Source organism: Nuphar pumila, chromosome 15 (genome assembly GCF_984573655.1).
Source record: "Nuphar pumila chromosome 15, dmNupPumi1.hap1.1, whole genome shotgun sequence".
NCBI lineage: Eukaryota > Viridiplantae > Streptophyta > Magnoliopsida > Nymphaeales > Nymphaeaceae > Nuphar > Nuphar pumila.
This window is the reverse complement of record NC_143263.1, coordinates 14,600,159-14,628,116: the sequence shown is the minus strand read 5'-3', so window position 1 is coordinate 14,628,116 and position 27,958 is coordinate 14,600,159. Positions and strand designations below refer to the sequence as shown.

General features: G+C 39.8%; 1 protein-coding gene across 4 annotated transcripts in view; it reads left to right on the top strand.

Annotated features, from left to right (window-relative positions):
* Positions 1-27,958, top strand: part of LOC149814594 (uncharacterized) — a 172,315-nt gene that overhangs the window by 129,274 nt on the left and 15,083 nt on the right. For 2 of the 4 annotated variants that reach the window (XM_089989536.1, XM_089989535.1), the window contains 4 exons: positions 21,061-21,184; positions 21,561-21,652; positions 22,022-22,145; positions 22,323-23,342. In XM_089989536.1, coding sequence (XP_089845662.1) covers positions 21,061-21,184; positions 21,561-21,652; positions 22,022-22,145; positions 22,323-22,475 — 493 coding nt within the window. In that variant the 3' untranslated portion in view covers positions 22,476-23,342. Of the gene's footprint in view, positions 1-21,060; positions 21,185-21,560; positions 21,653-22,021; positions 22,146-22,322; positions 23,343-27,958 lie in introns of those variants that run through there. The other 2 variants (XR_016427977.1, XM_089989537.1) reach the window with 2 other exon arrangements.

The following is a 27,958-nucleotide window of genomic DNA, read 5'->3' as shown; positions in this document are numbered from 1 at the left end:
GAAGAAGTCTTGAGAAGATGTTGGAGAACTTCGGAGATATGATTAAGAATTTCTTTGATATCTCCTTCTTTGACACTTTCTTCTTCTTTCTTTGTAGAATTTTCTCCAACCGCGGCCACTTTTCTCTTAAGCTTTGGGCAAACCGGTTTAATGTGTCTCGGTTCATTACAATAGTGACAAATCACTCCCTTTCTATATCCATTATTTTTGTTAAAATGGGGAGGTCTATATGCTTTAACATTTGATCCGGGCCTAGTAACAGCCAAAACTTCATCACTCTTAATACTTAGGCCAAGTCGAGTTTCTTCTTGGCATACTTCGGCTTCTATGAAGAAGGGATGCCCTAACTTGTTCAAATTCCGGTCGAAGACCATGAAGAAATTGGAAAAAATGCTCATTTTCAATTTGTTCTCTTCTCAACTCAATATCTTCCGGAGCCACCCATTTAGGCTTAAGAAGAACAAGCTCATCCCAAAGAGGGGTTAAAGAGCTAAAGTAGTCACGGACACTCATATCCGCTTGTTTAGTGGAACGAATTATTTCTTGACAAAAAAATTGTCTAGTTAGATCCTTTTGGGTATACATACCCTTGAGAAAGAACCATGCCTCATTGGCTCTCCTAAATTTAGCAATGTTGGCACAATTTTTGAGGTCCACATTGTTCATAAACCATGCCAAAATTTTGGCATGGTTACTTTCCCAATCCTCAACTTTGGATTGGTGGTCATTGATAGCTTTGATGTGTTCATCGCCATCTAAAGCTTTTTCAACCCCACTTTCAATTTTAGTGAGAACAAGAGAGGGTTCGGGAGTAGTTCCCATAACAAAACCCCAAAGTTTCTTACCTCTTAGATGATTTTCCATAGCGGAGGCCCACATAAGGTAATTGGATCCATTGAGCTTAAAAGAAAGCTCTACTTTAGAATCATGTTCCATAGGTATCGAATAGTCTTCCTTTCTTCAAAAGCTTGAGAGGCACACGTCCCAAGATAACAAAAAGAAGAGAAGCCCGATCACCAACCTTGCTCTGATACCATGTAATGAAGAGGGGCGGAAGCACCAATAAAGCAAACCACTCTTTAAGAGTGATCTTAAGAACCAAGAACACACACACTAAAAGTGTATACAAAACCTCCACAAAAGGAAAAATGACTTAAAGTCATAAGTTGAATATTATTGAAGAAGAAAGAAGAGGGTAAAACCCAATGCCTATACAAGAGAAAACCTCCTCTATTTATAGAGGAGGAAACCAAATGAGAGGGACCACAAGGGGCTCCCATCTAGTCGTTGGGAGCCCTAACGGTCATAGACCGTTGGGGCCCCAACGACAAGATGGGTGGGGCCCCTTGTGGTCTTACAAAAAGTAAAACAAAAAAAGAAAAAGTAGAAAAAGAAAAGGAAAAGAGAAGGATTACATAGGGATTTACGAAAATACCCCTATCGGGTATTTGGAGAAAAAAAGAAAGATATGTATATATATACATATATCTATATATATACTGATATATATACGTAAGTATATATATATAAGTATATGTATATATATATATATATTTATATATACATAATTTAACAGATATAAAGAAGTGTTCAAGTCGCAAAATTTGAACACGCTAATGATGCGTGGGAGTATCTTAAGAGAATGTATTCTCTTAAAGATATTGCTCACTTATGTAATTTGCAAGAAAAAGTTTGAAGTATGGTTCAAGGGGAAAAGAGTATTAGAGAGTACTACAATAGCTTATCTGAGCTATGGAAAGAATTGACTCTTCTTGAATCAAAGTTGCATTGTCCACAAGACATTGAGCTTCGCCAGAATCAAGTAAATGCAGTGCATTTCTTTCAATTTATCAATGGGTTGAGATCCGAATTTGAATCAACCAAGTCCGCTCTTCTACATCGAGGAAAGGTTCTCTCTATTGAAGATACAATTGAAGAGCTAAGTATGGAAGAAAATAGACTCAAGAAACGACTCGCCAAAAGTGATGATGATACAGTTTTAGCTGTATCTAGACTCGGTAATCACATTCGCACGTACAAACCTCCACATGTTGGGAGGACAAACAATAAAAGGCAAGGCGACGATTTTGAAAAAAGAAAATATATTTGCTATTACTGTCATGAACCGAGACACGTTAAAACTTATTGTAACGCCCCAAAATCGTGGACTTGAAACCTTTTATGAAAAAGGTTGAAAGCTTTGAAATCGGTTATTTATTAGAGTTCGAAACAGGAGTTCAGCGGAAGATCATGTTTGAAATAGCAAGTCCCTAGACCTTGGGCGCATTACAACGCAAATGCAAACTTCCCCTTACAAACCGATTTGCAACTCGTATATATATTTTATTGAAATGCAAAGAAGAACAAGGTTTTGATAACACAGTTTTTGTAATCCAGAGTTTTAATCAAAAGAGATGCTTTCAAAGAAACTTTATACCACATCTATCAAAATGTCCTCAGGAGCGCAACGTCAGGAAAGGGGCCTTGCCTTGAACGCATCACGTCATCGTGCCATCGCAAACTGTATAACCTGTTCACCACCTGCCCATGAAATGGGTCAGTCTCACAACAGACTAGTAGGGGTGCAAAAGACAATAAAGAACAAAGGCTGCAATAAGCAAGATAATCGCTAGGTCAAGCAGGAAAAGCAAGACTAACAGATCTGACCAAACGTGTTGTAGAGTAAGCAAAGCTCTAGTAAAGCAAACAGCTACATACAAGAGCAGTGAGGACCATAGTACTAAAGAAGCAACTATATCAATCCAACAGTTCACATCAATTGAATAAGACAAGCATTCATAACGTTGCTCGCAATATATACAATTACTATTAGATGGTTCAGTCTATCGGCAAGTGACTACGTTAATCGTAAGGTACAAGCTATTGCATCACAAACAATTCATAAGCTACACATGATAAGCAATCATACGGTAGCAGTTATATCACAAAAATGTAAATGTAAGCAGCTTATAAGACAAGCGGCTACATCAGTCCTAGTTGCCACCAGTTCACATCAATCATAAGAGACGCAAGCCAACGAATAAGCATTTAACTAGTATGAGAAGCTAGTTATTACGTAGCAAAGACTGCGTAAGCAGTTTAACCAACTAGAGTAACGCCTTGTCAGGCGTGCATAGCTCAACGAGTAGCGTACCGAACTACCGAGCTAATAAGTAAGCAAGCAAGCAATTCACATCACAACACGCATATCTCATAACCATGTGTGTGAGTTATATCTTGTCTCATTATGAGTCCGCCATTGTGGGTACGCACAAGGCAAAACGTAGAAACAGCCGGAATCGATTCAGGGGTCCATTATGCTATGTATCTTATTATACCCCGAATGACTGACTGAGTCCGCTCCTAAGGGGACGGTCAATGACCAAGAGAGTAAATCTCCAAAGGCAAACAAAGGGCCCATGGATGCGCATCCGAACTTTTGCAGAAGTGGCCTGAAGTATTTCCCCTAACCTTCGATGACTGGGGAAGCCGGACCTTTGCCCGTAATAGTCATTAATAGCCTGTCCATCGGAGTTTTGTACCATCCATCCTCTCTCTTGATGAACCGTCCCGAATGAGCACGACGGAAGGTTTTCTTAACTGTCGTCCCATTCTACATGCTCTGGTCCTTCGACCCACTCGAGCATCTTGCCTGTGAAGGCTCATAGTTATCATTATGTGAATTACACGCGCCATTGCGCGTTCAAGGCAACCACACACCTCTCATCCTACTCACCGCAGTACGCAACGTACCTGTTCAAAAGTACAACTACGATGAAAGGGGTCAACCCATAGCGAGAGTAGAAACATCGCTCTTGTGATCTCAAACACATGACATTGCACGATCGAGGTAGACATAGACCTCTCATCCTACTCATCGTAGTATGCAACGTACCTGTTCAAAAGTACAACTACGATGAGAGGGGCATGGATCTCTCAAAAGCAATCCATCAACAATAATCTCGTGAAAGAAGTGCGCCAACTATCTTGGTTGGACCAGAAGGCCTAGAAACTAGGTCTCGCATCAGTGATGATGCGACAACGATCTAACAGGTTCCTTAGTAGAACCTTTGCCTAACTCGTGCACCTGCCCCTAAACATGGATATCCGAGTCGTATCGGATACGTGAACTGAAGTTGTAACACACCTCTCCCAAATACATCGATTTGAGAGATCCAACTGCTATCTCTGCTTTACAAAGCTATACATTCTTGAAAATAGGTTTGCACCTAAGACCATCATCTTTGGAGAACCGAAGTGCAGAAGTGTGTGTCGTGGCCTTTAAGACAAGTGAAACGATATACACTATACACTCGAAGCTGCACTCAGGGAGTGCAAGCTGACAAAGGGCAAACCCGTGTACATACTAACACAATGTTAAATCGAGGGGCAAGACTCGATGAGCGAAGCTGCACCGCGAGGGTAGAACGCTAGAGCTACACACGAGGTATGAAATCATACGTCGATCATCGAAACACATAAGCAGACAACTATGTAAGCAACTCACGAGGTATGAGATCCTATACTGACTAAGCAAGTGTAAAGGACGACTCACGAGGCATGGGGTTGTACCTCGATTAAACGATAAGCGTAAGCAAGTAAAAAAGCATACGACAGAGATAAGAATACATACATGAGCAAAGCATATACACGAAGTGCGGTAGCAAGGTAAAGACGCACACATACAAAAGTGTGACAGCCAGCATCACAGCAATAGAAAAGTAAAGTACGAAGAGTAAAGCAAGTAGCAAGGCCATGGCGCATAAAGCGCGGGGCAACAAGTAAATGCAAGAAAGTAAAGTGTGAGAACGTAAAGGAGGACCGGGATTGTATCCTGGAGAACAAGGCAGACATATACAAGTAAATGCCATGGCGCAAAGCGCGGGGCAGCAGGAAAGTAAAGTATGAGAAAGTAGAGAGGACAAAGATCGCGAAACTGCGTCCTTTAGTTAAAATACATGAAATGTGAAGACAGGAATGGAAAGCCTAGGCACATATAGCGTGGCGGCAACAGAAAGGAAAGTGCGAGAAAGTAAAGAGGACAAGGATCGCGAAACCGCGTCCTTGAAGGTAAAGACATACGTATATATATTATACGTATACATATATCATCCTCTTTTAGTTATCTTTCCTTATTTTAGCATTTATCCGTTCATTGTCTTTTTACGCAAGAATCCCCTACCTTGAGGGGTTGCGGGTCCTCGTATGCCAGCGGCGTAGGTAAGCGCAAGCTCGAGCCACGAAGGCGAGCTGGATCCACCGTTCAACCGACGATGCTTAGAACATTAGTATATGTCGTAATATAAACGAGAAACGGGTCTGGTAAGACATGCAGTGGTACCGGACCCTAAACACGAGAGCAGGCAGGGAGCTCAGCTCCTTGCAGAAGAGGGACAAAGGCAGCAAGGCCTCCTGCCTGCAGGAGGCAGAGGCAGGAACTCTGCATCCCGCAGACAAGGGTGCCAGAGGCAGGGGCCTCAGCCCTGCTGGCAAAAAGCAGCAGAGGCAGGGCCTGCCAGAACAGAGAAGGGCAGGGGAGGGAGCAGAGGCTCCCCGTCACACCTGCCACAACAAGACAGGGGGGACACCCCTTGTCGGAACGCAAATTAGGACAGGGGTGCAACCCCCCTGCGGGAAAACGAGATAGGCAGGGGCTCTGCCTCTGTCGACAGCAAGAACAAGGCAGGGGGCAAAGTCCCTTACCAGTGAACAAGCACGATATAGGGGGCAAGCCCCCCGCTCGAAAACATAAAAAAGACAGGGGGGGCTTCACCCCCCGCTGGGAAACCAAAGGAGGCAGGGGGAGGCGAAGCCCCCTGCCGACAAAGCTAATGGCAGGGGGACGGAGCCCCCTGCCGGCACAACAAGAACGACAGGGGGAAGCGGAGCCCCCTGCCGACAAAGCGAATGGCAGGGGGACGGCGCCCCCTGCCGGCACAACAAGAAGGGCAGGGGGACGGAGCCCCCCTACGTCGGCAAGAGGCGACGACAGGGGGCTCAGCCTCCCTGTCGACCGACTCCTCACAAAGGAGAAAAAGAAGAGAAGAGGGTTTTTACCTCGGAAGACCGCAGCAACGGGGGAAGTCGCCGGCAAGCGACTCCGGAATGCGAGCACAGACGAGAGCAGCAGCGGACGTCGGCTGAGCTGCCTCGGCAAGGGTGGCGATGGTCAGGAACAGAGGGTGCCTGACGGCAGCGATCGTCGGGAACCACAACAACCACAGCAGAGAGGGAACAACAACGGTGTTGTCGCCGGCAGCTGCTGTCGTCAGGCGGTCGTCGGAGGTCACCGCTCACAGCAAAAAGAGGGAGAAGGTGGCCGCCGACGGGAGGCAGAGCAAAGGTCTCTGACAGGAGATCACCGGCGAACGATGGCCGCTAGTGTCAGGCGATCGTCCGCACGATCGTCGGCGGTTGCAGAGGAAGGGGAAGAAGCAGATGCGTTGCCGGAGCTCGGAGGGTTGGCTACGATCGTCGGCGTCCCGCGACACAAGGAATGAAAGGGGTCTGAGGCGACAGCAGCGAGGAGATGGCGACGATCGCCGACAGTCGAAGGTTCTGGCGCAGCCAACGAAGTTGCAGGGGAAACAGGAGGTGGTGGGTCGCCGAAGCTTGGAGGCTGCCGTAAGTGTCGATCACCGGCTGTCGAAGGTCGCCGACGGCTGCCGTCGATGTCTGCAGCAGCCGAGACAAGGGTGGTGGCCGGCGGCGAGTCGCCGGCGTCGGTGGCCGCACGGAGGGACGGAGACAGGAGAGGAGAGAGAAGGGGCGAGGGGTTCTGCCCCTCGCCCGAGACGCCTGTGACTTTTTAAATTCACAGGCTTCTCGATCGTTCGAGAAGCCGAGTTCGGGCTCGGGTCCGGGTCCGACACGACGGACCAACCTTGACACGTGTCCGACGCGTGCAGGGACACGGATTTTTTTTTTAACAGGCTTTTACACTTACTGTCCAAAGTTGAAGAGACCTTACGAGAAGAAGGTAGCTTCCGTTGAATCAACAAAAGAATCAAATGAGACATCCATTGGAAACATGTTCCTAATTCAGCTGGTGGAGGCTCTACAACCTCTTCTTAAAGGATCTTCTTCCTCTGCCGGAGCTGCTGCTTCTTCTGTTGGCATCTCCGATCCAGGTAAAACCCTATGGCTCCTTGACTCTGGTGCTTCCTTTCACATGACACCAAATTTAAAGTTACTGTCACACTGTTATAACTCAAGTGGATCGAATGTTTTGACTGTGGATGGAACAACTCTTGAAATAAAAGGAATAGGAAATTTCAAAAATAGCTCTCAAAACTCAAAAGGATTTTGTGTTCAAAAAATTAGATATATACCTAAACTTAATCTAAACCTCTTATCTGTTTCACAATTAACTGATCATGGGTGTAATGTTTCCTTCTCTTCTCATGATTGTCGAGTACAGGATCATCAGTCAGGGAAGCTGATTGGGGAAGGCCATAGAGAAGGAGAGAGAGGGAGAGGTGAGAGATAGGGAGAGTGAATGAGTAAGAGGGCTGAGAGAATGAGATTCCCGTATGGTGCCTTCTTTTTCTTTTTTTTTTCATAACTTAGGGAAAAATCAATCAGCCCCTAAGTTTCTAATGAGAGAGGATTAATGGGAGATGAGAGGTGGAGAGAATCCACCGTGAGAGCCTTCTTGTTAGGGGAATTAGAAAGAAGGAAAAGGAATAAGAAGGGAGGAGGGAAAGAAGAAAGGAAAGAAAGAGGAAAGAAGGAAAGAAAGAAAGAAAAGGAAAGAAAAAGAAGAGAATGGAGGAAGAAGGAAGAGGAAGAAGGGTCATACGTGAATGACAAAGAGGGAAAGAAAAGGAAGAAAGAAGAAGAAGAAAGAAAGAAAAAGAAAGAAAAGAAGAAGAAAAGAAGGAAAAGAAAGAAGGAGAAGGAAAATAAGAAAGGAAAGAAAAGAAAGAAGGAGAAGGAAAGAAGAATGGAAAAAAAAATAATAATAAAAATAAAAAGGAAAAAGGGGGAGAGGGGGGTCGACCCCTCTTGTGGGTCCTACACTTCATAAAATAAAAAATGAAAACATAAAAGAAAAACAAAAATAAGAAGGTTTTCTTTTTTTATTATTATTATTATTAAAAAGAAATGCAAATGGATAAGCCATCTCAGAGTGGGCCCATTTTTCAATTTTGAAATTCATTTTGAAGATCATAGGGGTAGAATGGTCCTTTTAGAAAATTTCCGAACAAAGTGAGCTATTTTTGGCAGTTTTTGAAATGAGCTCGGAATTTGAAGTTCAATACCCCGTTGCGAAGCAAATCCAGTTTAGAATTTAAAAATTTGAGTTTGAAAGAAATCCAGATTGTTTTTCTCGAGAAAATATTTCCAAATTTAGAATCCTCGGGGTAAAAATGTCAATTTTGAAAACCTAGGGTTTGAAATTGATTTCTGAAAACTTTTAAAACTCAATCTGGATTGGAATTTGTAAAACTGGAGTTCTGGATCTCGAAAATGAAATGAAATGTTATGAAATGCTGAGAAATGATATGAAATGATGAAAAATGGTATGAAATGCCATGCGAAATGCTAACCCTGAATGAAGAAATTTGGATATTGGACCCCAATCGACAGTTGTACGAGTTCAAAAAGTGATAATTTTGATAAAAATCGCAAAATAGTTCAAGAAATGGTTTTCGGGCTCTACTGGGCCAGAGTGACTGAAAATTGGGGTTTAAACTGATTTGAACTAAAATGAACTGGATTGAGCTGGGTTTTAGGGTTTCAAAACTCAAATGAACTGACAAGACACTGACTCGACTGAACTCCCGGACTGAATTTCAAGAAAAACTGTCATTTTTAGAGAAATGGCGAGAAATGGTCACTGGAGTAAAGTGAATTACGAACACGAGCTGGGTTTGAGCTGAAACAAAGATCAGTAATACTGAGATGAACTAAAATTGAAGCTCGAACACTAGTTCAATTGACTGAACTCAGTTCAATTTCAGCTGAAAGAGCTGAAACGGGCTAGAATGGGCTCCTGGACACTTGGAAATGGTTTTGAACTGAAACTGGAGCACTTGAACTCCTGGTGAGCTCAAGCTAAACTCAGGGGAATAGGATTGACTGGGAATGACCGACTCAGAGACAATTGGCTTGGATTTGAGTGAGAAATGAGCTCATTTCTGAAGAAATGATCCCATTTTGGCAGGAATTGTCAGAAATGAAAATGGTCTGTTCATCATGAGCTCAGGTGAGCTAGAAATGACTAACATTCTTAACTGTTCTGAATTGACCAATGAGCTTGGTTGACTCCGAATGACTGGGGTCCGGGATGACCTAGGGGTAAAATGGTAATTTTCCTAATGAAAGTGGGTAAAATGGTAATTTTCTGACACAAACTTGGGGTTGGACTCCTACACTGACCTAACAGGGTTGGCACTGCACGAGGGGTGTGTTTGAAAATGAATGAGGGAAATTTGGGGTCTTTACAATATGGCTTTATCATGGATCCAAATTAATCATACCTCATTTAGATTATTTCGGTTTTGGTCAGTTGACTTTCCTAAACCCTGTAGACTAGGCCAAGACTTTATTATTAGAGAAAGTGTATATATTGGATCAGTTTCTAACCTCAGTTGGATCATTTTTTCCCCTAGATTGGGTCTCTGCAATCAATATTTGCATGCATGTGTTTCTTATTTAAGTTATTTTTTGGTATATTGAGCTTGGTTTAGGTAGGTTAAACATGAGTTTGCCAAAGAGGGAAGTGGAATCGAGAAGCGATGCAGGAAGTGGAAGCGAGATAGGAGGGATTTATAAGTACACATGAAAGGAGAAGTGAGAAGTTAATAGGAAACATTTAAGAAGTGAATTATAAAGTTTTGTAAAATTTCATAACATTTTTATCAACTATAGACAATATATTACCATTTAACTAAGCTTTACTCTTCACTCTAATTAAAATAGATGAAAATATGGTGGTGTATGTAAAGATTCAAAGAGTCTCCAATCACTAACCAAGAGTCCACCAACTCCAACTTGAGTGGATAGCCACAAAAGTGTTCTCTAAAGAACAAATTCACAAATCCCACAAAGGAAACCACAAAAGTGTTCCTTAAGGAACACACTCACAAATCCGACAAAGGAGATTCACACAATAAGGCACACAATAAAAAATATAATTTATTCAATGAAATAAGTGTGTAAAAGCATAACTTTACAAAGGGGAGAACATCCCTATTTATACACAATAAGGAGAAGAGAGAGAGAGCATAACAAGTGGGAGAGAGACCTCCCAATGGCTATAATTCTAGTCATTGGGGTCAAGGTCCAATCAGTTTGACTTGTCCTCAATTATATATTATATATATTTATATATGATATATATATATAGTATATTACAAAATAGATATATACATATACATATATACTATGCCATATACAGAAATATATATGTACAATTTAACAATGTAATTATCAGAATCACAACTCATTGATTATGTAAATATATTGTTTTTTAGTGAAAAGTCAATTTTTATGTTGAAAAACTGATGTGAGTTTCAGAACTACTTGGGGCATGTTTGGTTCGATCATATGAGATTCATTTCCTAATACACTTTAGAAAGTGAATCTCATTTGAACAGTACTCAAAAAACAATCAAACATAAAATTTGGTTTGCACAGAACTGTTAAATTATGTTACGAAACCTTGTAATCTTATATATTTTATATATATAAAGGATGATACACATATATATATATATATATGATATATATATATATATATGTATCTATCCATTTATATATATAAAATATATATTTTCTTATTTTAGTTGTAGGGGTAGTTTAGTCATTTCCACTGGTTTACGCACATTCACTTTTATGAATGTGATTGTAACTTATTTTTTATTTTTCCTTTTTCTTTTATTCTTTATTTCTTTTCTTTTAAGTACCAAAAGGTACCTTGGGGGGCCCACTCAAATAGACGTTGGGCCCCTCCAACGTCTATGAGTGGAGCCCCTCCAAGGCTCCTTTTGGTTGTTATAAATAGGGGCTCTCCCCTTTGTATTTATATATGGCTTTGGGTCAAAGCCCAAGCTTTCAATAAAGCCTTTTATTCTTTTAGTGCATTTGTGAGATTGATTTGTGCTTTTGTGCACAAGTCTTCTAAGTGTTCTTATTATGCATGTGTGCACGTATTTGTTATCAAGAATATTAAGGTCTTGATCTTAGTATCTTATTGAGGATACTTTCATAAGAACCCCATAAGAAAACTCATAAAAAGTGAGTTGGTACAGAATCCCAAAAGTGAGATTTAGTAAGTAAATCTCATTTGTGTGAGATTCACTTTCTCATGAGGTCTCGTGAGATTTGAAATCTTGTGAGATTTTGAAAGTGAATCTCTTTTTAACAGTGTTTTTACCTTTCAAAAACACAACCAAATGTACCCTTAGTTTCTATCTTTTGAAGCAGCTTCCCAACATAGGTAGAAGCTTATGGTAACCATGGTTTGGTGCTTAAACTAATACATGGCATACAGCTGAAACTACCATAAATTCTTAAACTACGTGTTTTTTCTTTTGGGAAAATGGATGTTTCGTCCAGAGCACTTTGGGTATTGTATTGTGGTTTGCATTTCTAGTATAAAATCATTTTTAGTTCAAAAGAACCTACCTCAGTGTACCAAGGTTTTTGTGCATTTATTACCATATCCACACCAGAAAACCTAGTGACCATGGTCTCATGCAGAGGACTGATTTGTACCAAATAAAAGAAAGTAAAATATAATTGAGGAAAGTTATGCAATTGAAATTTGTATATTTTACCTGTATGTATGTTGGAAGTTTCTCGATCTTTATCTTTATTCTGCTGAGCATCTCAAATGCGAAGGAGAAAATGATAAAAATGGTGCGAGGATGTGCAGCAAGACATCTATGAAAAACTGGGAAAAATATCATTTTTATTCCCATATATAGGTATAGATAAGATTTCCCTCCGAAAAATAACAAAGGTATATATAAGCTATTTTGCACACTTACGTTTTTCACTCATTTAAAGGGGACCCGCAGATTAATTTTGTTTAACCACAGGGGAAAAGCCCAGTACCTGAAGATCTATCCTGGTTCTGAGCACCACAAACAAGGTCCTTTCCTTTTCTTTTTTTTATTTTCTTTTTCTTTTAAGATATGAAAGACTTTCTTTTGACTCCTGTTTTTTGAGAGTAGGAGTTGTAACCTGCATATGTCTACTGACAACCGTCTCGAGATAAGGAGAGATGAGCATTAAGGAATATTATAATGCTCTTTCTTTTTTGGGATGAATTGGCTCTTCTAGAACCAAAATGGCATTGTCCCCAAGATGTAGAACTCCGCGAAAAACAAATTAGAATAAAGCATTTCTACAAATTTGTTAACGGGCTTAGACCCGAATTTAAGGGGACCAAGTTGGCTCGCCTTCATAGAGGAGGTGTACCAACCATAGTCGAAACTCTTGAACAGTTAACTATGGAAGAAAATAGGTTGAAGAAACCATCCGCCTCAAAGGATGAATAATCTGTGCTTGCTATGTCAAAGCCCGGTAACTACATTAGGAATTATAAATCTCTTCACTTTATGAAAAATGAGAATGGAAGAAACTCCAATAGCTATGAAAGAAGTCAAAGCGATAAAAGAAGTGATCATAAATACAAAAATGATGGCAAAATTACATGCTACCATTGTTATGAATCGAGACACATCAAGCCTTTTTGTCCCAAAAGAAGGAAAGATCATAGAGATGATAAAAGGGTTGCTTCGGTGGGAACATCTTTTGAAAAAAATGATGTAGACGACTCTAAATGCATCGGCTCATTATCTTTGGCGCAACTAATTGAGGCATTGCAACTAATGTTCAAAACTCAAGCTTCTTCCTTCTCGGGAGTGGCCGTATCCACAAGTGGTGACCCTAGTAAGACTTCTTGAATAAACTAATGGAGGCACTACAACCAATGTTCAAAACTCAAGCTTCTTCCTTCTCGGGAGCAGTCGTATCCACAAGTGGTGTCCCTAGTAAGACTTCTTGGATCCTTGACTCCAGTGCCTCTTTCCATATGACTTCAAATGAGTCAATATTATCCGCATGTCATACTAATCCAAATAACTTTTATGTTTCAACCTCCGACGGAACGTCTTTAAAAATCAAAAGTTTTGGGTTTTTTTAAAAAACAACCAACCTTTCACGTACCAAATATTAGAGTAGTACCAAAATTGAATTTAAATATTTTATTTGTTTCTCAAATTACGGATCATGGATGTAAAGTCTTGTTTTCATCTAACGATTGTTTAATACAGGATCTCCAGTCTGGGAAGCCGATTGGGCGAGGCCATAGAAGAGGAGATCTCTATGTTATGGACAATCTTGAGTTATCAAAACATATTTTTTTTAATTTTTTGGAAAAAAAAATATAGAAAATTGGCACAAAAGATTAAGACATCCTAGTGTGTCCAAATTACACTTGTTTCCATTTTTTATAAGTTATAAAGAATGAGATTTTGTTTGTAAAGATTGCATTCTTGATAAAATGAAGTCTTTACCCTTTGGGCCAAGACATTTTATATCTAAAAATCCATTTGAGTTAGTACATTCGGATATGTGGGGACCGGCTTTGGTTGTATCCAAAGGAGGTGTATCTTATTATGTTGTGTTTGTGGATGATTATAGTAGGCACTCTTGGATATTTTTTTAAAACAAAAATTTGAAGTATTTTATTGTTTTAAAATTTTTTATTGCTATACAAAGATTCAATTTAAAACCAATATTCAAATCTTTAGAACCGATTCTAGGGGAGAATTTGTGTCAAAAGAGTTCAAAAATTACCTTGGCTTACATGGGATTATTCATCAAAAATCTTGTCCGTATACTCCTCAATAAAATGGACTAGCCGAAATGAAGCATAGATATATTATTGAGACTACTAGAACACTTATATCAAGAAATGTTCCAAAAAAAAATTGGTCCGAAGTCGCCCTTACGGCAGTTTATTTGATAAATAGAATACCTTCAAAAAACATTGAAAATGTCTCTCCTATTGAAAAATTACTTAAAACATCCCCCAATTATAAAAGGTTAAGAGTCTTTGGGTCTAAATGTTTTGTCCTTACCAATAAGAATGACAAACTTTTCTCAAAAGCAATTCCGTGTGTTTTTTTAGGCTATGATGAAAATCAAAAGGGATATAGATGTTATGACATTGAAAAAAATAAATTATATCTTTCAAGAAATGTTACTTTTATTGAAAACGAAAATGGGTTTAGCAAAGAAAAAATCCAAGAGAATTGTGATTATTCATTTCTTTTTGACCTTGTCAATGAACATGAAAGATGTGAAAACATTCATGATGTGCATGAGAGTGACAATGAAGACACTCATGATGCAAATGAGAATGTGAATGAGGGTCTTGACATATGAGTGTTGTAATGAGAATTATTAGATATATTAAGAATTCTATCAATTATGGATTATTTCTATCATCCTTTTCCTCGTTAGAAGTCATTGCATATTCTGATTCTGACCGGAGGGGTAGGGATGTGAATGATAGATGCTCAACCACTGGTTCTTGTGTTTTTGTATGTGATTATCTAATTTAGTGATGCAATAAGCAACAGAAGGTGTCCCTCTCTTCCACTGAAGCTGAGTATCGTGCCATTGGCAACAACTACGTCTGAGTTAGTATGGTTGAGACAATTACTAGAGAATTTGGGAGTTCGCATTGCAGAACCCTCAAGATTATGCTGTGACAACAAGAGCGTTGTATACATTGCAAGCAATCATATATTCCATGAGAGGACAAAACATATTGAAATGGATTGCCACGTTCGTGAAGAATTCCTGAGGAAGACCATCACATTGCCTTACGTTCCATCTGAGTATCAACTAGCAAACTTCTTCACTAAAATGCTCTCGTCACCTAGATTTCACTTCTTACTTGACAACCGATATATATATATATACATATATATATATACATATATATATATAAACCGAAATACCCATCAGAGGTATTTTCAATCATTGTAATAGGCATCAGCCCATTAGGGGCTGACTGTTAGAAATCTACCTGTACCTGCGTTGAGAAAGAGAGAGGGAGAGAGACGAAACGATGGAGTCCACCAGTACCTGTGTTGAGAAAGGGAGAGAGAGAGACGAAGAGTCGAAAACAAGAGGTGAGCGACTGTCACGATTTCAATGTGAAATCGTGACCTAAACTATTCATTTATAACTTAATTACAAAGGTATGGATCCGGGTCTGGTGTATCTAGACCCGATTAAACATAACGTATATGGTACACTATTTTTTACATGGATCGGGTCGGATCCCGGATTGGATTCTTTTGCACCTTTTTCACCCCCCCTCAAGTTGATCATGGTTTTGGACCATGAACAACTTGCCTTTAAGCATCCAAAAACGATCCTTGGTTAACCCTTTGGTAAATATGTCTGCAACTTGTCTTTCAGTACTGATGAATTCAGGCTCAATCTCTTTTTCTTCAACCTTCTGTCTCACAAAGTGTTGGTCAGTTTCAATGTGCTTAGCACGACTGTGATGTACTGGATTGAATGACATGTTGATAGCACTTTGGTTGTCACATAACAAGGTAGTGTGAGAGATCTTTTCTCCTACTTCAGTTAGTAGATGCCTGATCCATGTGACTTCGGCAGTAGCAGCAGCCATGGATCTATACTCAGCCTCAGTGCTTGATCTAGCGATAGCCTTTTGTTTTCTACTGCTCCAAGAGACTAAATTTCTTCCAATGTAGACACAATATCCTGATGTAGATCTTCGTTCGTCAGGATCTCCTGCCCAGTCTGCATCGCAGTATAGAGTAAGTTCGTGCTCATCTTTGTCATATGCCTGTGGTGAATATATTAATCCATCCCCAATAGTCCCTTTCAGATATCTAAGGATTCTCTTGACCGCTTCCATATGTCCAGTACGTTGCGCATGCATAAATTGAGACACTTGATTGACTGAATAAACGATGTTAGGTCTAGTGAATGTGAGGTACTGTAATATTCCTATTATGCTTCGATATCTGGTGGGGTTATCACACAGATCTCCATCATCGGCGCTAAGTTTTTGATGAAGCACACTCGAAGTTCCTAGAGGTTTGCAGTCTTTCATACCTGCCTTGCTGAGAACGTCTACGATGTACTTATGTTGAGTGAGTGTCAAACCATGAGTCTGATTATCAACTTCTACACCAAGAAAATAACGTAGAACTCCAAGATCTTTCATTTTGAACCTTTGGCCTAGCAAGCCTTTTACTTCTTGACTGTGAGCGGTAGAGTTTTCTGTGATGATAATATCATCGACATAAATTAATAATAGAGTAGTCACAGTCTGACTTCTAAAAATAAATAATGAGTGGTCCAGCATGGAACGTGAAAATCCATGTTTCTGAATCTCTAGCGAGAAGCTATCAAACCAAGAGCGAGATGCTTGTTTCAGACCATAGATAGCTCTGTTTAGCTTGCACACATGGGTTTTACAATTTTGTTCTTGATATCCAGGGGGTTGCTCCATGTATACTTCCTCCTTCAAATCTCCATGCAAGAATGCATTTTTTACATCGAGCTGACTCAGCTTCCATCCATGTTTAACAGCCAGAGAAATAATAATTCGAATTGTTCCCATTCTTACAACCGGACTAAAGTCTCATCATAATCTTGCCTTGCTTCTTAGGTGAATCCTTTTGCCACAAGCCTTGCCTTATATCGTTCAATGGTTCCATCTGGCTTGTACTTTATTTTGTAGACCCATTTACATCCGACAACATTTTTGTCAGATGGTCTGGGAACAACTTCCCAGGTTCCACATTCATGTAAGGCTTGCATTTCATCATTCATGGCTTCTACCCATTTGGTAGAGGAGGCTGCCTGATAGTACATAATGGGCTCATCTTCCTTATTGAGTGCAGTTAAAAAGAGTTGAAGATCCAAGGAGAAGTTGTTATAGCTAACCCACCTGTCAATGGGATGTCGTATGCGGTTTGATTTTCTGACCTCAAGAGTATGAGAAGGAGTTGGATTGGCGACTGGGACATGATCTGAATGGCTTGATATTGTCGGTCTCTGTCTAGAGTAGACAATGCCTTTGTATCTGCCCGGTACTTCCTCTGAATTCTGTGATCCCAACGTCCCAATGTTTTCAAACATCTCTTCTTCTTGTTGCACGCAATCTGAGGGAGATGCTTCATTGGAGTCAGCAAAAAGCTCTGAACTCAGCCAAGGATAGTAAACTTCAGTTGGCATGTTCGTTGCGTCAGCTCTGTCATCAAAGTTTTGTTCATCAAAGACAACATTTCTTGAGATTCTGATACGTTTGTTGGTGGGATCATAACACCTATATCCTTTGTAGTCATCTGCATATCCCACAAACCTACACTTCTGGGCCTTATCCTGAAACTTGTTTCTCAGAGACTGATCAATATACACATAGCAGACACATCCAAAAACACGCAGATCATGATAACTAGGATGAGCTCCAAAAAGACAGTGATAAGGAGACTTATTTTCCAGAACAACCATGGGCAGTCTATTTATCACATGCACGACAGAATGGAAAGCTTCTGTCCAGAGGTTGATGGGAAGATTGCTGTCATGAAGCATACTCATGGCACTTTCAATGATATGTCTATGTTTTCGTTCAGCAATTCCATTTTGTTGAGGAGTGTGAGGGCAGGACACCCTTCTTCCTATTCCGTTATTTCGAAGGAAAGAAATAAAATCACAAGATGAGAATTCCCCACCTCCATCACATTGAAAAAATTGAATGGACTCAGAGAATTGATTTTTGACCAAGGAAAGAAAATTTTGAAACAAGGAGAAGACTTCTGACTTATTTTTTATGAAATATATCCAAGTGTATCGAGAATAACTATCAACAAAGATTAGGTAGTATCTGCTTCCAGATCCAGAGACAATTGGGGCGGGTCCCCATACATCAGAACAAATAATCTCAAAAGGTTTTGAAGCTCTCTTATTAATTGAATGAAAAGGCAATACATGACTCTTGCATGAAAGACAACTGGAACACTTATGACTGCTCTCATCCAAATTGAGACTTTCTTTTGAAATGAGATTATTAGAGACAAGTTTTTCAATAAAATGACCCCCACAATGTCCTAATCGACTATGCCATAAGAATGGCTTATTACATTCAGAAATACTAAAAACATTAGCATAAAAGGGTGAACATGACTCTAATGAAGGCTTCGAATTCAGAAGAACAGGGCGGACAACATGACATGGAGCTTCTTCAAAGACATACATATTGCCTCGTCTCTTTCCTTCAGCGAATGTTTCCCTCGTGCGTAGGTCCTTGATCTGCACAGAAGAGGGGGTAAATTCAACTGAAGCATTATTATCATCAATAAGTTTGGAAACAGAGACAATATTTTTCTTGATGTCAGGGGCATGAAGGACGTCAGAAAGAGTAAGAGTAGAATATGACATGGGAATAACAGTTTTTCCGAAATGAGAAACAGGATGGTGGGATCCATTTCCAGTGACAATCTTACTTTTTCCAAAATAAGGAATAGGGTTAGAAATTTTACCTGCATCGCCTGTCACATGAGTCGCTGCCCCTGAGTCGACAAACCAAGTGCCTTCGTCATTCTGCTTCAATTTCAACTCTGACAAGGCAGATATCAGCAGATCTTTAATCTCTCCACTGTCTCTGGTATTTGTGAATCTCCTTTTGGTTTCTGTCTGTGGAGCCTTTCCTTTATTTTCTGGATTATGCCAGCAGTTCGCCTTGATATGCCCCTTTTTGTTACAAAGGAAGCAAGTAGGGATGGATCTTGGTCCTTGCGCATTAGCTAACATGTTTGGAGTGGGAAGCAGACCACGCCCTCCGTATCCACTTCGCCCTTGGCCTCCTCGTCCCCGTCCTTTACCATAAATCACGCCTGTGGCAAAAACTTCTTGAGAATTTAGGTGAATGTGGGTTTCTTCAGAGAATCCCTTCAGAGTCATTTCATACTGGATCAATTTGGCTCGTAGCGCGTCAAAGTTAGGAAGAACAGGAAGGCACAATAGTGATGTGACTATCATATTGTAGTCAGATCCCAATCCACTCAGAGTTTGTTGCACCATGTCATTGTCACTTACGGCACATCCTATAACTGCAAGCTGATCTGTAATGGTCTTTATCTTGTTCAAATATTCCATGATGGTCATGGAGCCTTTTCTTAACAGCTGAAATGCCCTTTTCAAAAAAACCATCCTTGCTTGAGAAACCTGCGAATACGTCTGAACCAGTCGTTCCTAGAGTTGTAGTGTTGTACAATTGTCAGGAATGGCAACAAGGACCTCTTGAGACGGGGTTGAGGTGATGTATGCAACAACTGATTGATCTTTCTTTTCCCAATTGAGAAATTCTATATTTTTGACATACACGATCGAACTCACTCCTTGATCATCTTTCTCTTCTCTCGGAACAAATTCTGGTGGGACTGGGGTGGTTCCATCCAGGTGACCTAAGAGACCTTGACTCCTTATAAAAGGAATGATTTGTTTCTTCCAAATCAAGAAGTTTGAGGTATTCAACTTTTCAGAAACGAGTTGATTGAGAAAACTTGAAGAAATATGTGATTGGGAGGAATAAGGATCCATAGAGAATGAAATTCAGCAAGAGTGTTCACGAAATGCTCAATCTTTTTTTTTTTTTTTTACGGCTGTCAGATTCAGAGAATAGAGAGGATGTTAGGTTCAGAGAATAGAGAGACTGAACCCCTCTGTTTGCACTCTAGAAAATTGATATTGAAACTTTCCCACGTTAAATATATTTTCAAACAGATAACAAAGGGAAACAGGAAAGGGAACTTCACGGCAAATATATTTGAATATGTAGAAATATATGCGTGAAGGGGATTGGGCAAACGATAGCAATATAAAAAAAATCACGCAGGCAATATATAAAAAAACTGAAATGGTGCCCTCGATAGGTCTGTGGGGTTTTTGCGATCTGGGTTCACGTGAACAGGATTCACGTGAATCTCAGATTCAAAGTAAAGCAAGCCCACGCGATGTGGGTACACAGAAAAAAAAAAACAGAAAGGGGATTTGCGATCTGGGTTCACGTGAACAGGAGTCACGTGAATCTCAGATTCAAGAGAGAGAAGCAAGCCCACGCGATGTGGGTACACAGAAAAAAAAAAACAGGAAGGGGATTTGCGATTTGGGTTCACGTGAACAGGAGTCACGTGAATCTCATATTCAAGAGAGAGAAGCAAGCCCACGCGATGTGGGTACACAGAAAAAAACAAGAAAGGGAGATGAGGAGAGAACGAGAGAAGGAAGAAGAAAATAGTAGAAAAGAAGGGAAAAACCTCAAAACTCCGATGGTCGCACCTGCCGGAAACCTCCTTTTCCTTTTTTTGCCCTTAGACAGATCTCTGCTTTGATACCATGTTAGAAATCTACCTGTACCTGCGTTGAGAAAGAGAGAGGGAGAGAGACGAAACGATGGAGTCCACCAGTACCTGCGTTGAGAAAGGGAGAGAGAGAGAGACGAAGAGTCGAAAACAAGAGGTGAGCGACTGTCACGATTTCAATGTGAAATCGTGACCTAAACTATTCATTTATAACTTAATTACAAAGGTATGGATCCGGGTCTGGTGTATTCAGACCCGATTAAACATAACGTATATGGTACACTATTTTTTACATGGATCGGGTCGGATCCCGGATTGGATTCTTTTGCACCTTTTTCACTGACCACCTTTTTATTTTTATTCATTTATTTTTTGTACTTTCTTTTTTGTAATGACTGCTCCCTATGGTCACAAATAGCCCAACAGCTAGTTTGGGCTGCTCCCTTGTGGCCTCTTGTATTATAAATAGGCCCTTTAAGGCTTTTATATTTTCAAGTCTCAAGAGAGTTTCCTATGCAATAACAAGAATATTTTGACCCTTGTGAGGGTGGTGTGGCTTATTCAATCAAGTGAATATGCATAATGTCCTCTTATTGTAGAATTTGCATTCTTGGAAGTATCACTTTATACAGCTCTTGAATTTCATTTGTGTCTCATCCGATACTTTTGGGTTCTGTTTTGGCAGCACGGCTGGGCATGAAGCATCAGGAACCAGCTGTATGAAATTTTTGATGAATGGCTGTTTACTTTTAGCAACAGCTGATGGCTCAACATGCGAAATTATTGAAGAGATAGGAGAAGATAACATGGTAAGTATTGTCCCATAAAAGCAGACCATCAAGAGTTGATTCTTTAATTGGGTATATTCTAAATTTGAACTTGTAGTGCTGTTCTCGCTTTTTTAACTAATTTTGTATAAGCTTACATGTTATAAATATTTTTTAGCAAAAGCTGTTTGTGAATGTACGTGTGTGCTGAATTGTGTGGAAGAAAAAATGTAAGCAGCAAGCACACTTTTAGACTTCTGTATGAAATTTCTGCATGTTATCTTTCATCATGTCCTCAAGCAAGCTTGTTTAACACTGAATTATCTTCCAGATGGATGTGTTGTCTCTTTGGTGGTTATGCTTGGCCGTTGAATATTATCATGCCAACAGAATTCAAATTTTTGTTTTCTTTGTGCAGTTCATATTTGGTGCCAAAGTTCATGAAGTCCCTGCTTTAAGAGAAAAGAAGCGTGGTCTTCAACCACCTCTTCAATTTGCACGTGTGGTCAGGTATGTGTATTAGCTTTGCCGCCTTGTGAGCCTTTATTTAGATCAACTAAACTTAATGTTTATTTTACTGACATTCATTGCACCTTGTGTTCAATCAGACCAGCTGAATTTATTATGATGCATCAGTATTAAGATTGTTTATGGTCCAGCTTCTTTTGCTTAAGATTGGTTAAAATTTTCACTATGGGTTCATTTACATGTCATGTTATAGGAGAAACATGTATAGTTTCTCTTTAAATTTCACAACAATATCCCATCAACTCACCAAAAATCAGCATCATGCCCTCAACTCTCGTAGAACAAATGCTTAATCTTCATAAATGTATAGAAATCACTAACTTGATGTTTTTCAACGCATGACTGTCCAAGGATGGTCCGAGATGGATATTTTGGCCACAAGGATTACTTCAAGTCATTATGCGACAGTGTGGATGATATTGGTGGTGATTTCTATCTCCTTGGATATGACTTCATGAGCTATCTTGAAGCACAGGTGAATTCATGTTCTTTTCTGTGTTTATGCGCATTGCATGTTCTTGCATGTGCATATGTTTGTAAGTGCACAGGCGCATTCACACACACAGAAACAAGCCTGCATGTGTGTGGAAAGCATGGATAAGAATGATGTTTTATTTTCTGGTTTCTGAAATTGCCTGGGGCGCATTAACAGGCTGCAGCTGATAAGGCATTTGTTGATCAAGACAAGTGGACAAAGATGAGCATTTTGAGCACAGCAGGATCTGGTAAATTCAGCAGCGACAGAACAGTTGCTGAATATGCAGAGAAGACATGGAATATTCAGTCTTGCAGGTGTCCTTTTTGATGAAGAAAAGCTCATGGAGAGAGATTTCCCTGAGCTTCAGCACAAGTCATAAAAGAAAGCCTTCTCAGCAACATGATCTAGAGGCTACTTGAGGAAAGGATTTACAATGGAGAGAGAGAGAGAGAGAGAGATTTCCTTTGCTTCAGCACAAGTAAGAAAAGAAAGCCTTCTCAGCAACATGATCTAGAGCTACCTACTTGAGGAACGGACTTACAATGCTACTGATGGTATACTCAGTGGTTGAAGTTGAGGTCAAGCATCTCTCTCTCTCTCTCTCTCTCTCTCTCTCTCTCTCTCTCTCTCTCTCTCTCTCTCTCTCTCTCTCTCTCTCTCTCTCTCTCAGGCACACACAATGGGTTTTCCAAGCTTGAAAATCATTGTTCAGAATGGACTACTATTCTCGTTCTCTTTTAATTTTGAATTCTGCTGGTGTGATTTCTGGTCCTTGGTTGATCTCATCTTGGAAAGATGAACTGTTCATATTCACAAGGGTATTCCTAGAGGCACATTTCATGCAATGCACCAGCAACATATTTTCAAGCACAAAGGATGTAAAGTTGTGCTATGATTTTTCTCATCTATATTAGATCCTTTTGGGGGATGACTAAATTATTAAGTAGAAAGGTCATATAATGTGCTATCCTCCTCTCTTCTTGTAACTCTACATATGAATATAGAAAAGAGTAAACTAGCTTTTGTTTTTTGCAAAAGTTAGTTTTCTTTTCATTATTATTATAACTTTAAAGCTTCCTTTCCAAGAAGCTCACTGGAGGAGAGTGTTGATTACATAGATATATGCTCCAAAAGAAAAATCTAAACCTTGGATCATCTTTGGCATGTTCTATTTATTCAATTATTAAAGTTGATTCAAACATGATGTTTTATGTCACTTTTAAACCACCCTCAACTTCATGAATTGTGAGATATTGATTTTTCACCGTGTCAAAAATGAAATCTTATGGTGAATTAGACATTATAAAACCTTCTAACATAGTAAATAAACTATGTTAAACACATGCTAAATATGGTTGGATCTGATATTTGGTGGTTTGATCTGCAAACAAGAGTGTGTACCACTGCACGGTACATAGTATTGCACCACCTTATTGAAAGTTTTTGTTTTACCTGTACCTGTATTGAGAAAGAGAGAAAACAGAGGGAGAGAGAGAGAGAGAGAAGAGAAGAACCCAAAGAGGTGATTGCGGCTGTCACGATTTCTTAAAAGAAATCGTGACCTAAAGCTGTATATTTATAACTTACATTACAAAAGTATTGGATCGGGTCCAGTGTATCTAGACCTGAATAAAAGGAAACTATACATGGCTCGGGTCTTAATGTACCCAGACTATACACAAGTATCACATGAATCGGATCCGGATCGGGTCCTAACATTTTTCCACCTTTTTCACCTCCCCTCAAGTTGATCATGGTTATGGACCATGAACAACTTGCCTTTAAGCATCCAAAAATGATCCTTTGTTAACCCTTTGGTAAATAAGTCTGCAATTTGTCTTTCAGTATTGACGAACTCAGGCTCAATCTCTTTTTCTTCAACTTTCTGTCTCACAAAGTGTTGGTCGATCTCAATGTGTTTAGCACGACTGTGATGTAGAGGATTGAATGACATGTTGATAGCACTTTGGTTGTCACATAGCAAGGTAGTGTGGGAGATCTTTTCTCCTACTTCAGTTAGTAGATGCCTGATCCATGTGGCTTCGGCAGTAACAGCAGTCATAGATCTATATTCAGCCTCTTGATCTAGCGATAGCCTTTTATTTTCTATTGCTCTAAGAGACTAAATTTCATTCAATGAAGACACAATATCCTAATGTAGATCTTCGTTCATCAGGATCTCCTGTGATCATGTCCAGTCTGCATCATAATATGATTTCGTGCTCATCTTTGCCATATGACTGTGGTGAGTATATCAATTCATCCCTAATAGTCTCTTTCATATATCTAAGGATCCTCTTAACAGCTTTCATATGTCCAGTACGTGTGCATGCATAAATTGAGACACTTGATTGACTGAATAAACAATATCAGACCTAGTGAATGTGAGGTATTGTAACATTCCTATTATGCTTCGATACTTGGTGGGGTCATCACACAGATCTCCATCATGAGCGCTAAGTTTTTGGTGAAGCACACTCGGAGTTCTTAGAGGTTTGCAGTCTTTCATGCATGTCTTGCTGAGAACGTCTACGGTGTACTTGTGTTGAGTGAGTGTCAAGCCATGAGCCTGGTTATCAACTTCTACACCAGAAAAATAACGTAGAACTCTAAGATCTTTCATTTTAAACCTCTGACCTAGTAAGTCTTTTACTTCTTGGATGTGAGCCGCAGAGTTTCCTGTGATGACAATATCATCGACATAAATTAATAACAGAGTGGTCATAGTCTGACTTTTAAAAATAAATAATGAGTGGTCCAGCATGGAACGTGAAAATCCATGTTTTTGAATCTCTAGCGAGAAGCTATCAAACCAAGAGCGAGATGCTTGCTTCAGATCATAGATAGCTCTTTTTAACCTGCACACATGAGTTTTACAATTTTGTTCTTGATATTCAGGGGGTGTTTTATGTATACTTCTTCCTTCAAGTCCCCATGCAAGAATGCATTTTTCATATCAAGCTGACTCAACTTCTATCCATGTTCAACAGCCAGAAAAATAATAATTCGAATTGTTTTCATTCTTACAACCAGACTAAAGGTCTCATCATAGTCTTGCCTTGCTTCTTGAGTGAATCCTTTTGCCACAAGCCTTGCCTTGTATCGTTCAATGGTTTTATCTGGCTTGTACTTTATTTTGTAGAACCATTTACATCCGACAACATTTTTATCAGGTGGTCTGGGAACAACTTCTCAGGTCCCACATTCATGCAAGGCTTGCATTTCATCATTCATAGCTTCTACCCACTTGGTAGAAGTGGTTACCTGGTAGTACATAATGGGCTCATCTTCCTTATTGAGGGCAGTTAAAAAGAGTTGAAGATCCAAGGAGAAGTTGTTATAGCTTACCCACCTGTCAATGGGATGTCGTATGCGGTCTGATTTTTTTACCTCAAGAGTATGGGAAGGAGTCGGATTGCCGACTAAGACATGATTTGAATGGCTTGATGTTGTCGGTCTCTGTCTAGAATAGACAACGCCTTTGTATCTGCCCGGTACTTCCTCTGTATTCTGTGGTCCTGACATCCCAGTGTTCTCAACCATTTCTTCTTCTTGTTGCACGCAGTCTGAGGAACGTGCTTCATTGGAGCCAGCAAAAAGTTTTGAACTTAACCAAGGATAGTAAACTTCAGTTGGCATATTCGTTGCATCAGCTTTATCATCAAAATTTTGTTCATCAAAGGCAACATTTCTTGAGATTCTGATATGTTTGTTGGTGTGATCATAACACCTATATTCTTTGTAGTCATCTACATATCCCACAAAGCTACACTTCTGGGCCTTGTCCCGAAACTTGTTTCTCAGGGATTGGTCAATATGCACATAGCAAACACATCCAAAAAACACGCAGACCATGATAACTAGGATGAGCTCCAAAAAGACAGTGATAAGGAGACTTATTTTCCAGAACAACCATGGGCAGTTTATTTATCACATGCACGGCAGAATGGAAGGCTTTTGTCCATAGGTTGATGAGAAGATTACTGTCATGAAGCATACTCATGGTACTTTCAACGATATGTCTATGTTTTCATTCAGCAATTTTATTTTGTTGAGGAGTGTGAGGGCAAGACATCCTTCTTTCTATTTCGTTATTTCGAAGAAAAGAAATAAAATCACGGGATGAGAATTCTCCACCTCCATCACATTGGAAAAATTGAATAGACTCATAGAATTGATTTTTGACCAAGGAAAGAAAATTTTGAAACAAGGAGAAAACTTTTGACTTATTTTTTATGAAATATATCCAAGTGTATCGAGAATAACTATCAACAAAGATTAAGTAGTATCTGCTTCCAGATTTAGAGACAATTGGGGCGGGTTCCCATACATCAGAACAAATAATCTCAAAAGATTTTGAAGCTCTCTTATTAAGGGAATGGAAAGGCAATACATGACTCTTGCATGAAAGACAACTGAAACACTTATGACTGCTTTCATCCCCATTGAGACTTTCTTTTGGAATAAGATTATTAGAGACAAGTTTCTCAATAAAATGACTCCCACAATGTCCTAATCGACTATGCCATAAGAATGGTTTATTACATTCAGAGATACTAAAAACACTGGCAGAAGAGGATGAACCCGACTCTAATGAAGGCTTCAAAATCAGGTGAGCAGGGCGGAGAGCATGACATGGAGCTTCTTCAAAGACATACATATTGCCTCGTCTCTTTCCTTCAGCGAATGTTTTCCTCGTGCGTAGGTCCTTGACCTGCACAGAGAAGGGAGTGAATTCAACTGAAGCATTATTATCATCAATAAGTTTGGAGACGGAGACAATATTTTTCTTAATGTCAGGAGCATGAAGAACGTCAGAAAGAGTAAGAGTGGAATGTGACATGGGAATGACAGTTTTTCCAACATGAGAAACAGGATGGTAGGATCCATCTCCAGTGACAATCTTACTTTTTCCAAAATAAGGAATAGGGTTAGAAATTTTACCTGCATCGTCGGTCACATGAGTTGTTGCCCCTGAGTCGACAAACCATGTGCCTTCATCACTTTGCTTCAATTTTAACTCTGACAAGGCAGATATCAGCAAATCTTTAATCTTCACTGTCTCTGGTATTTGTGAACTTTTGGTTTCTGTCTGTGGACCCTTTCCTTTATTCTCTAGATTATGCCAACAATTCGCCTTGATATGCCACTTTTTGTTACAAAGAAAGCAAGTAGGGATGGATCTTGGTCCCTGCGCATGAGCTAACATGTTTGGAGTGGGAAGCAGACCACACCCTCCGTGTCCACTTCGCCCTTGTCTTCCTCGTCCCTATCCTCTAGCATAAGTCACTCTTGTGGCCAAAACTTGTTGAGTATTTGGATGATTGTGAGTTTCTTCAGAGAATCCCTTCAGAGTCATTTCATACTGGATCAATTTGGCTCGTAGCTCATCGAAGGTAGGAAGAACAGGAAGGCACAGTAGTAAAGTGACTATCATATTGTAGTCAGATCCCAATTCACTCAGAGTTTGTTGCACCATGTCATTGTCACTAACGGCACACCCTATAACTGCAAGCTGATCTCTGATGATCTTTATCTTGTTCAAATATTTCATGATGGTCATGAAATCTTTTCTTAGCAACTAAAATTCCTTTTTTATAAAAACCACCCTTGCTTGAGAAACCTGCGAATACGTCTGAACCAGTCGTTCTCAGAGTTGTAGCGTTTAGGAATGGCAACAAGGATCTCTTGAGACAGAGTTGATGTGATGTATGCAACAACTGATTGATCTTTCATTTTCCAATTGAGAAATTTAACATTTTTGACATACACAATGAAACTCACCCCTTGATCATCTTTTTCTTCTCTCG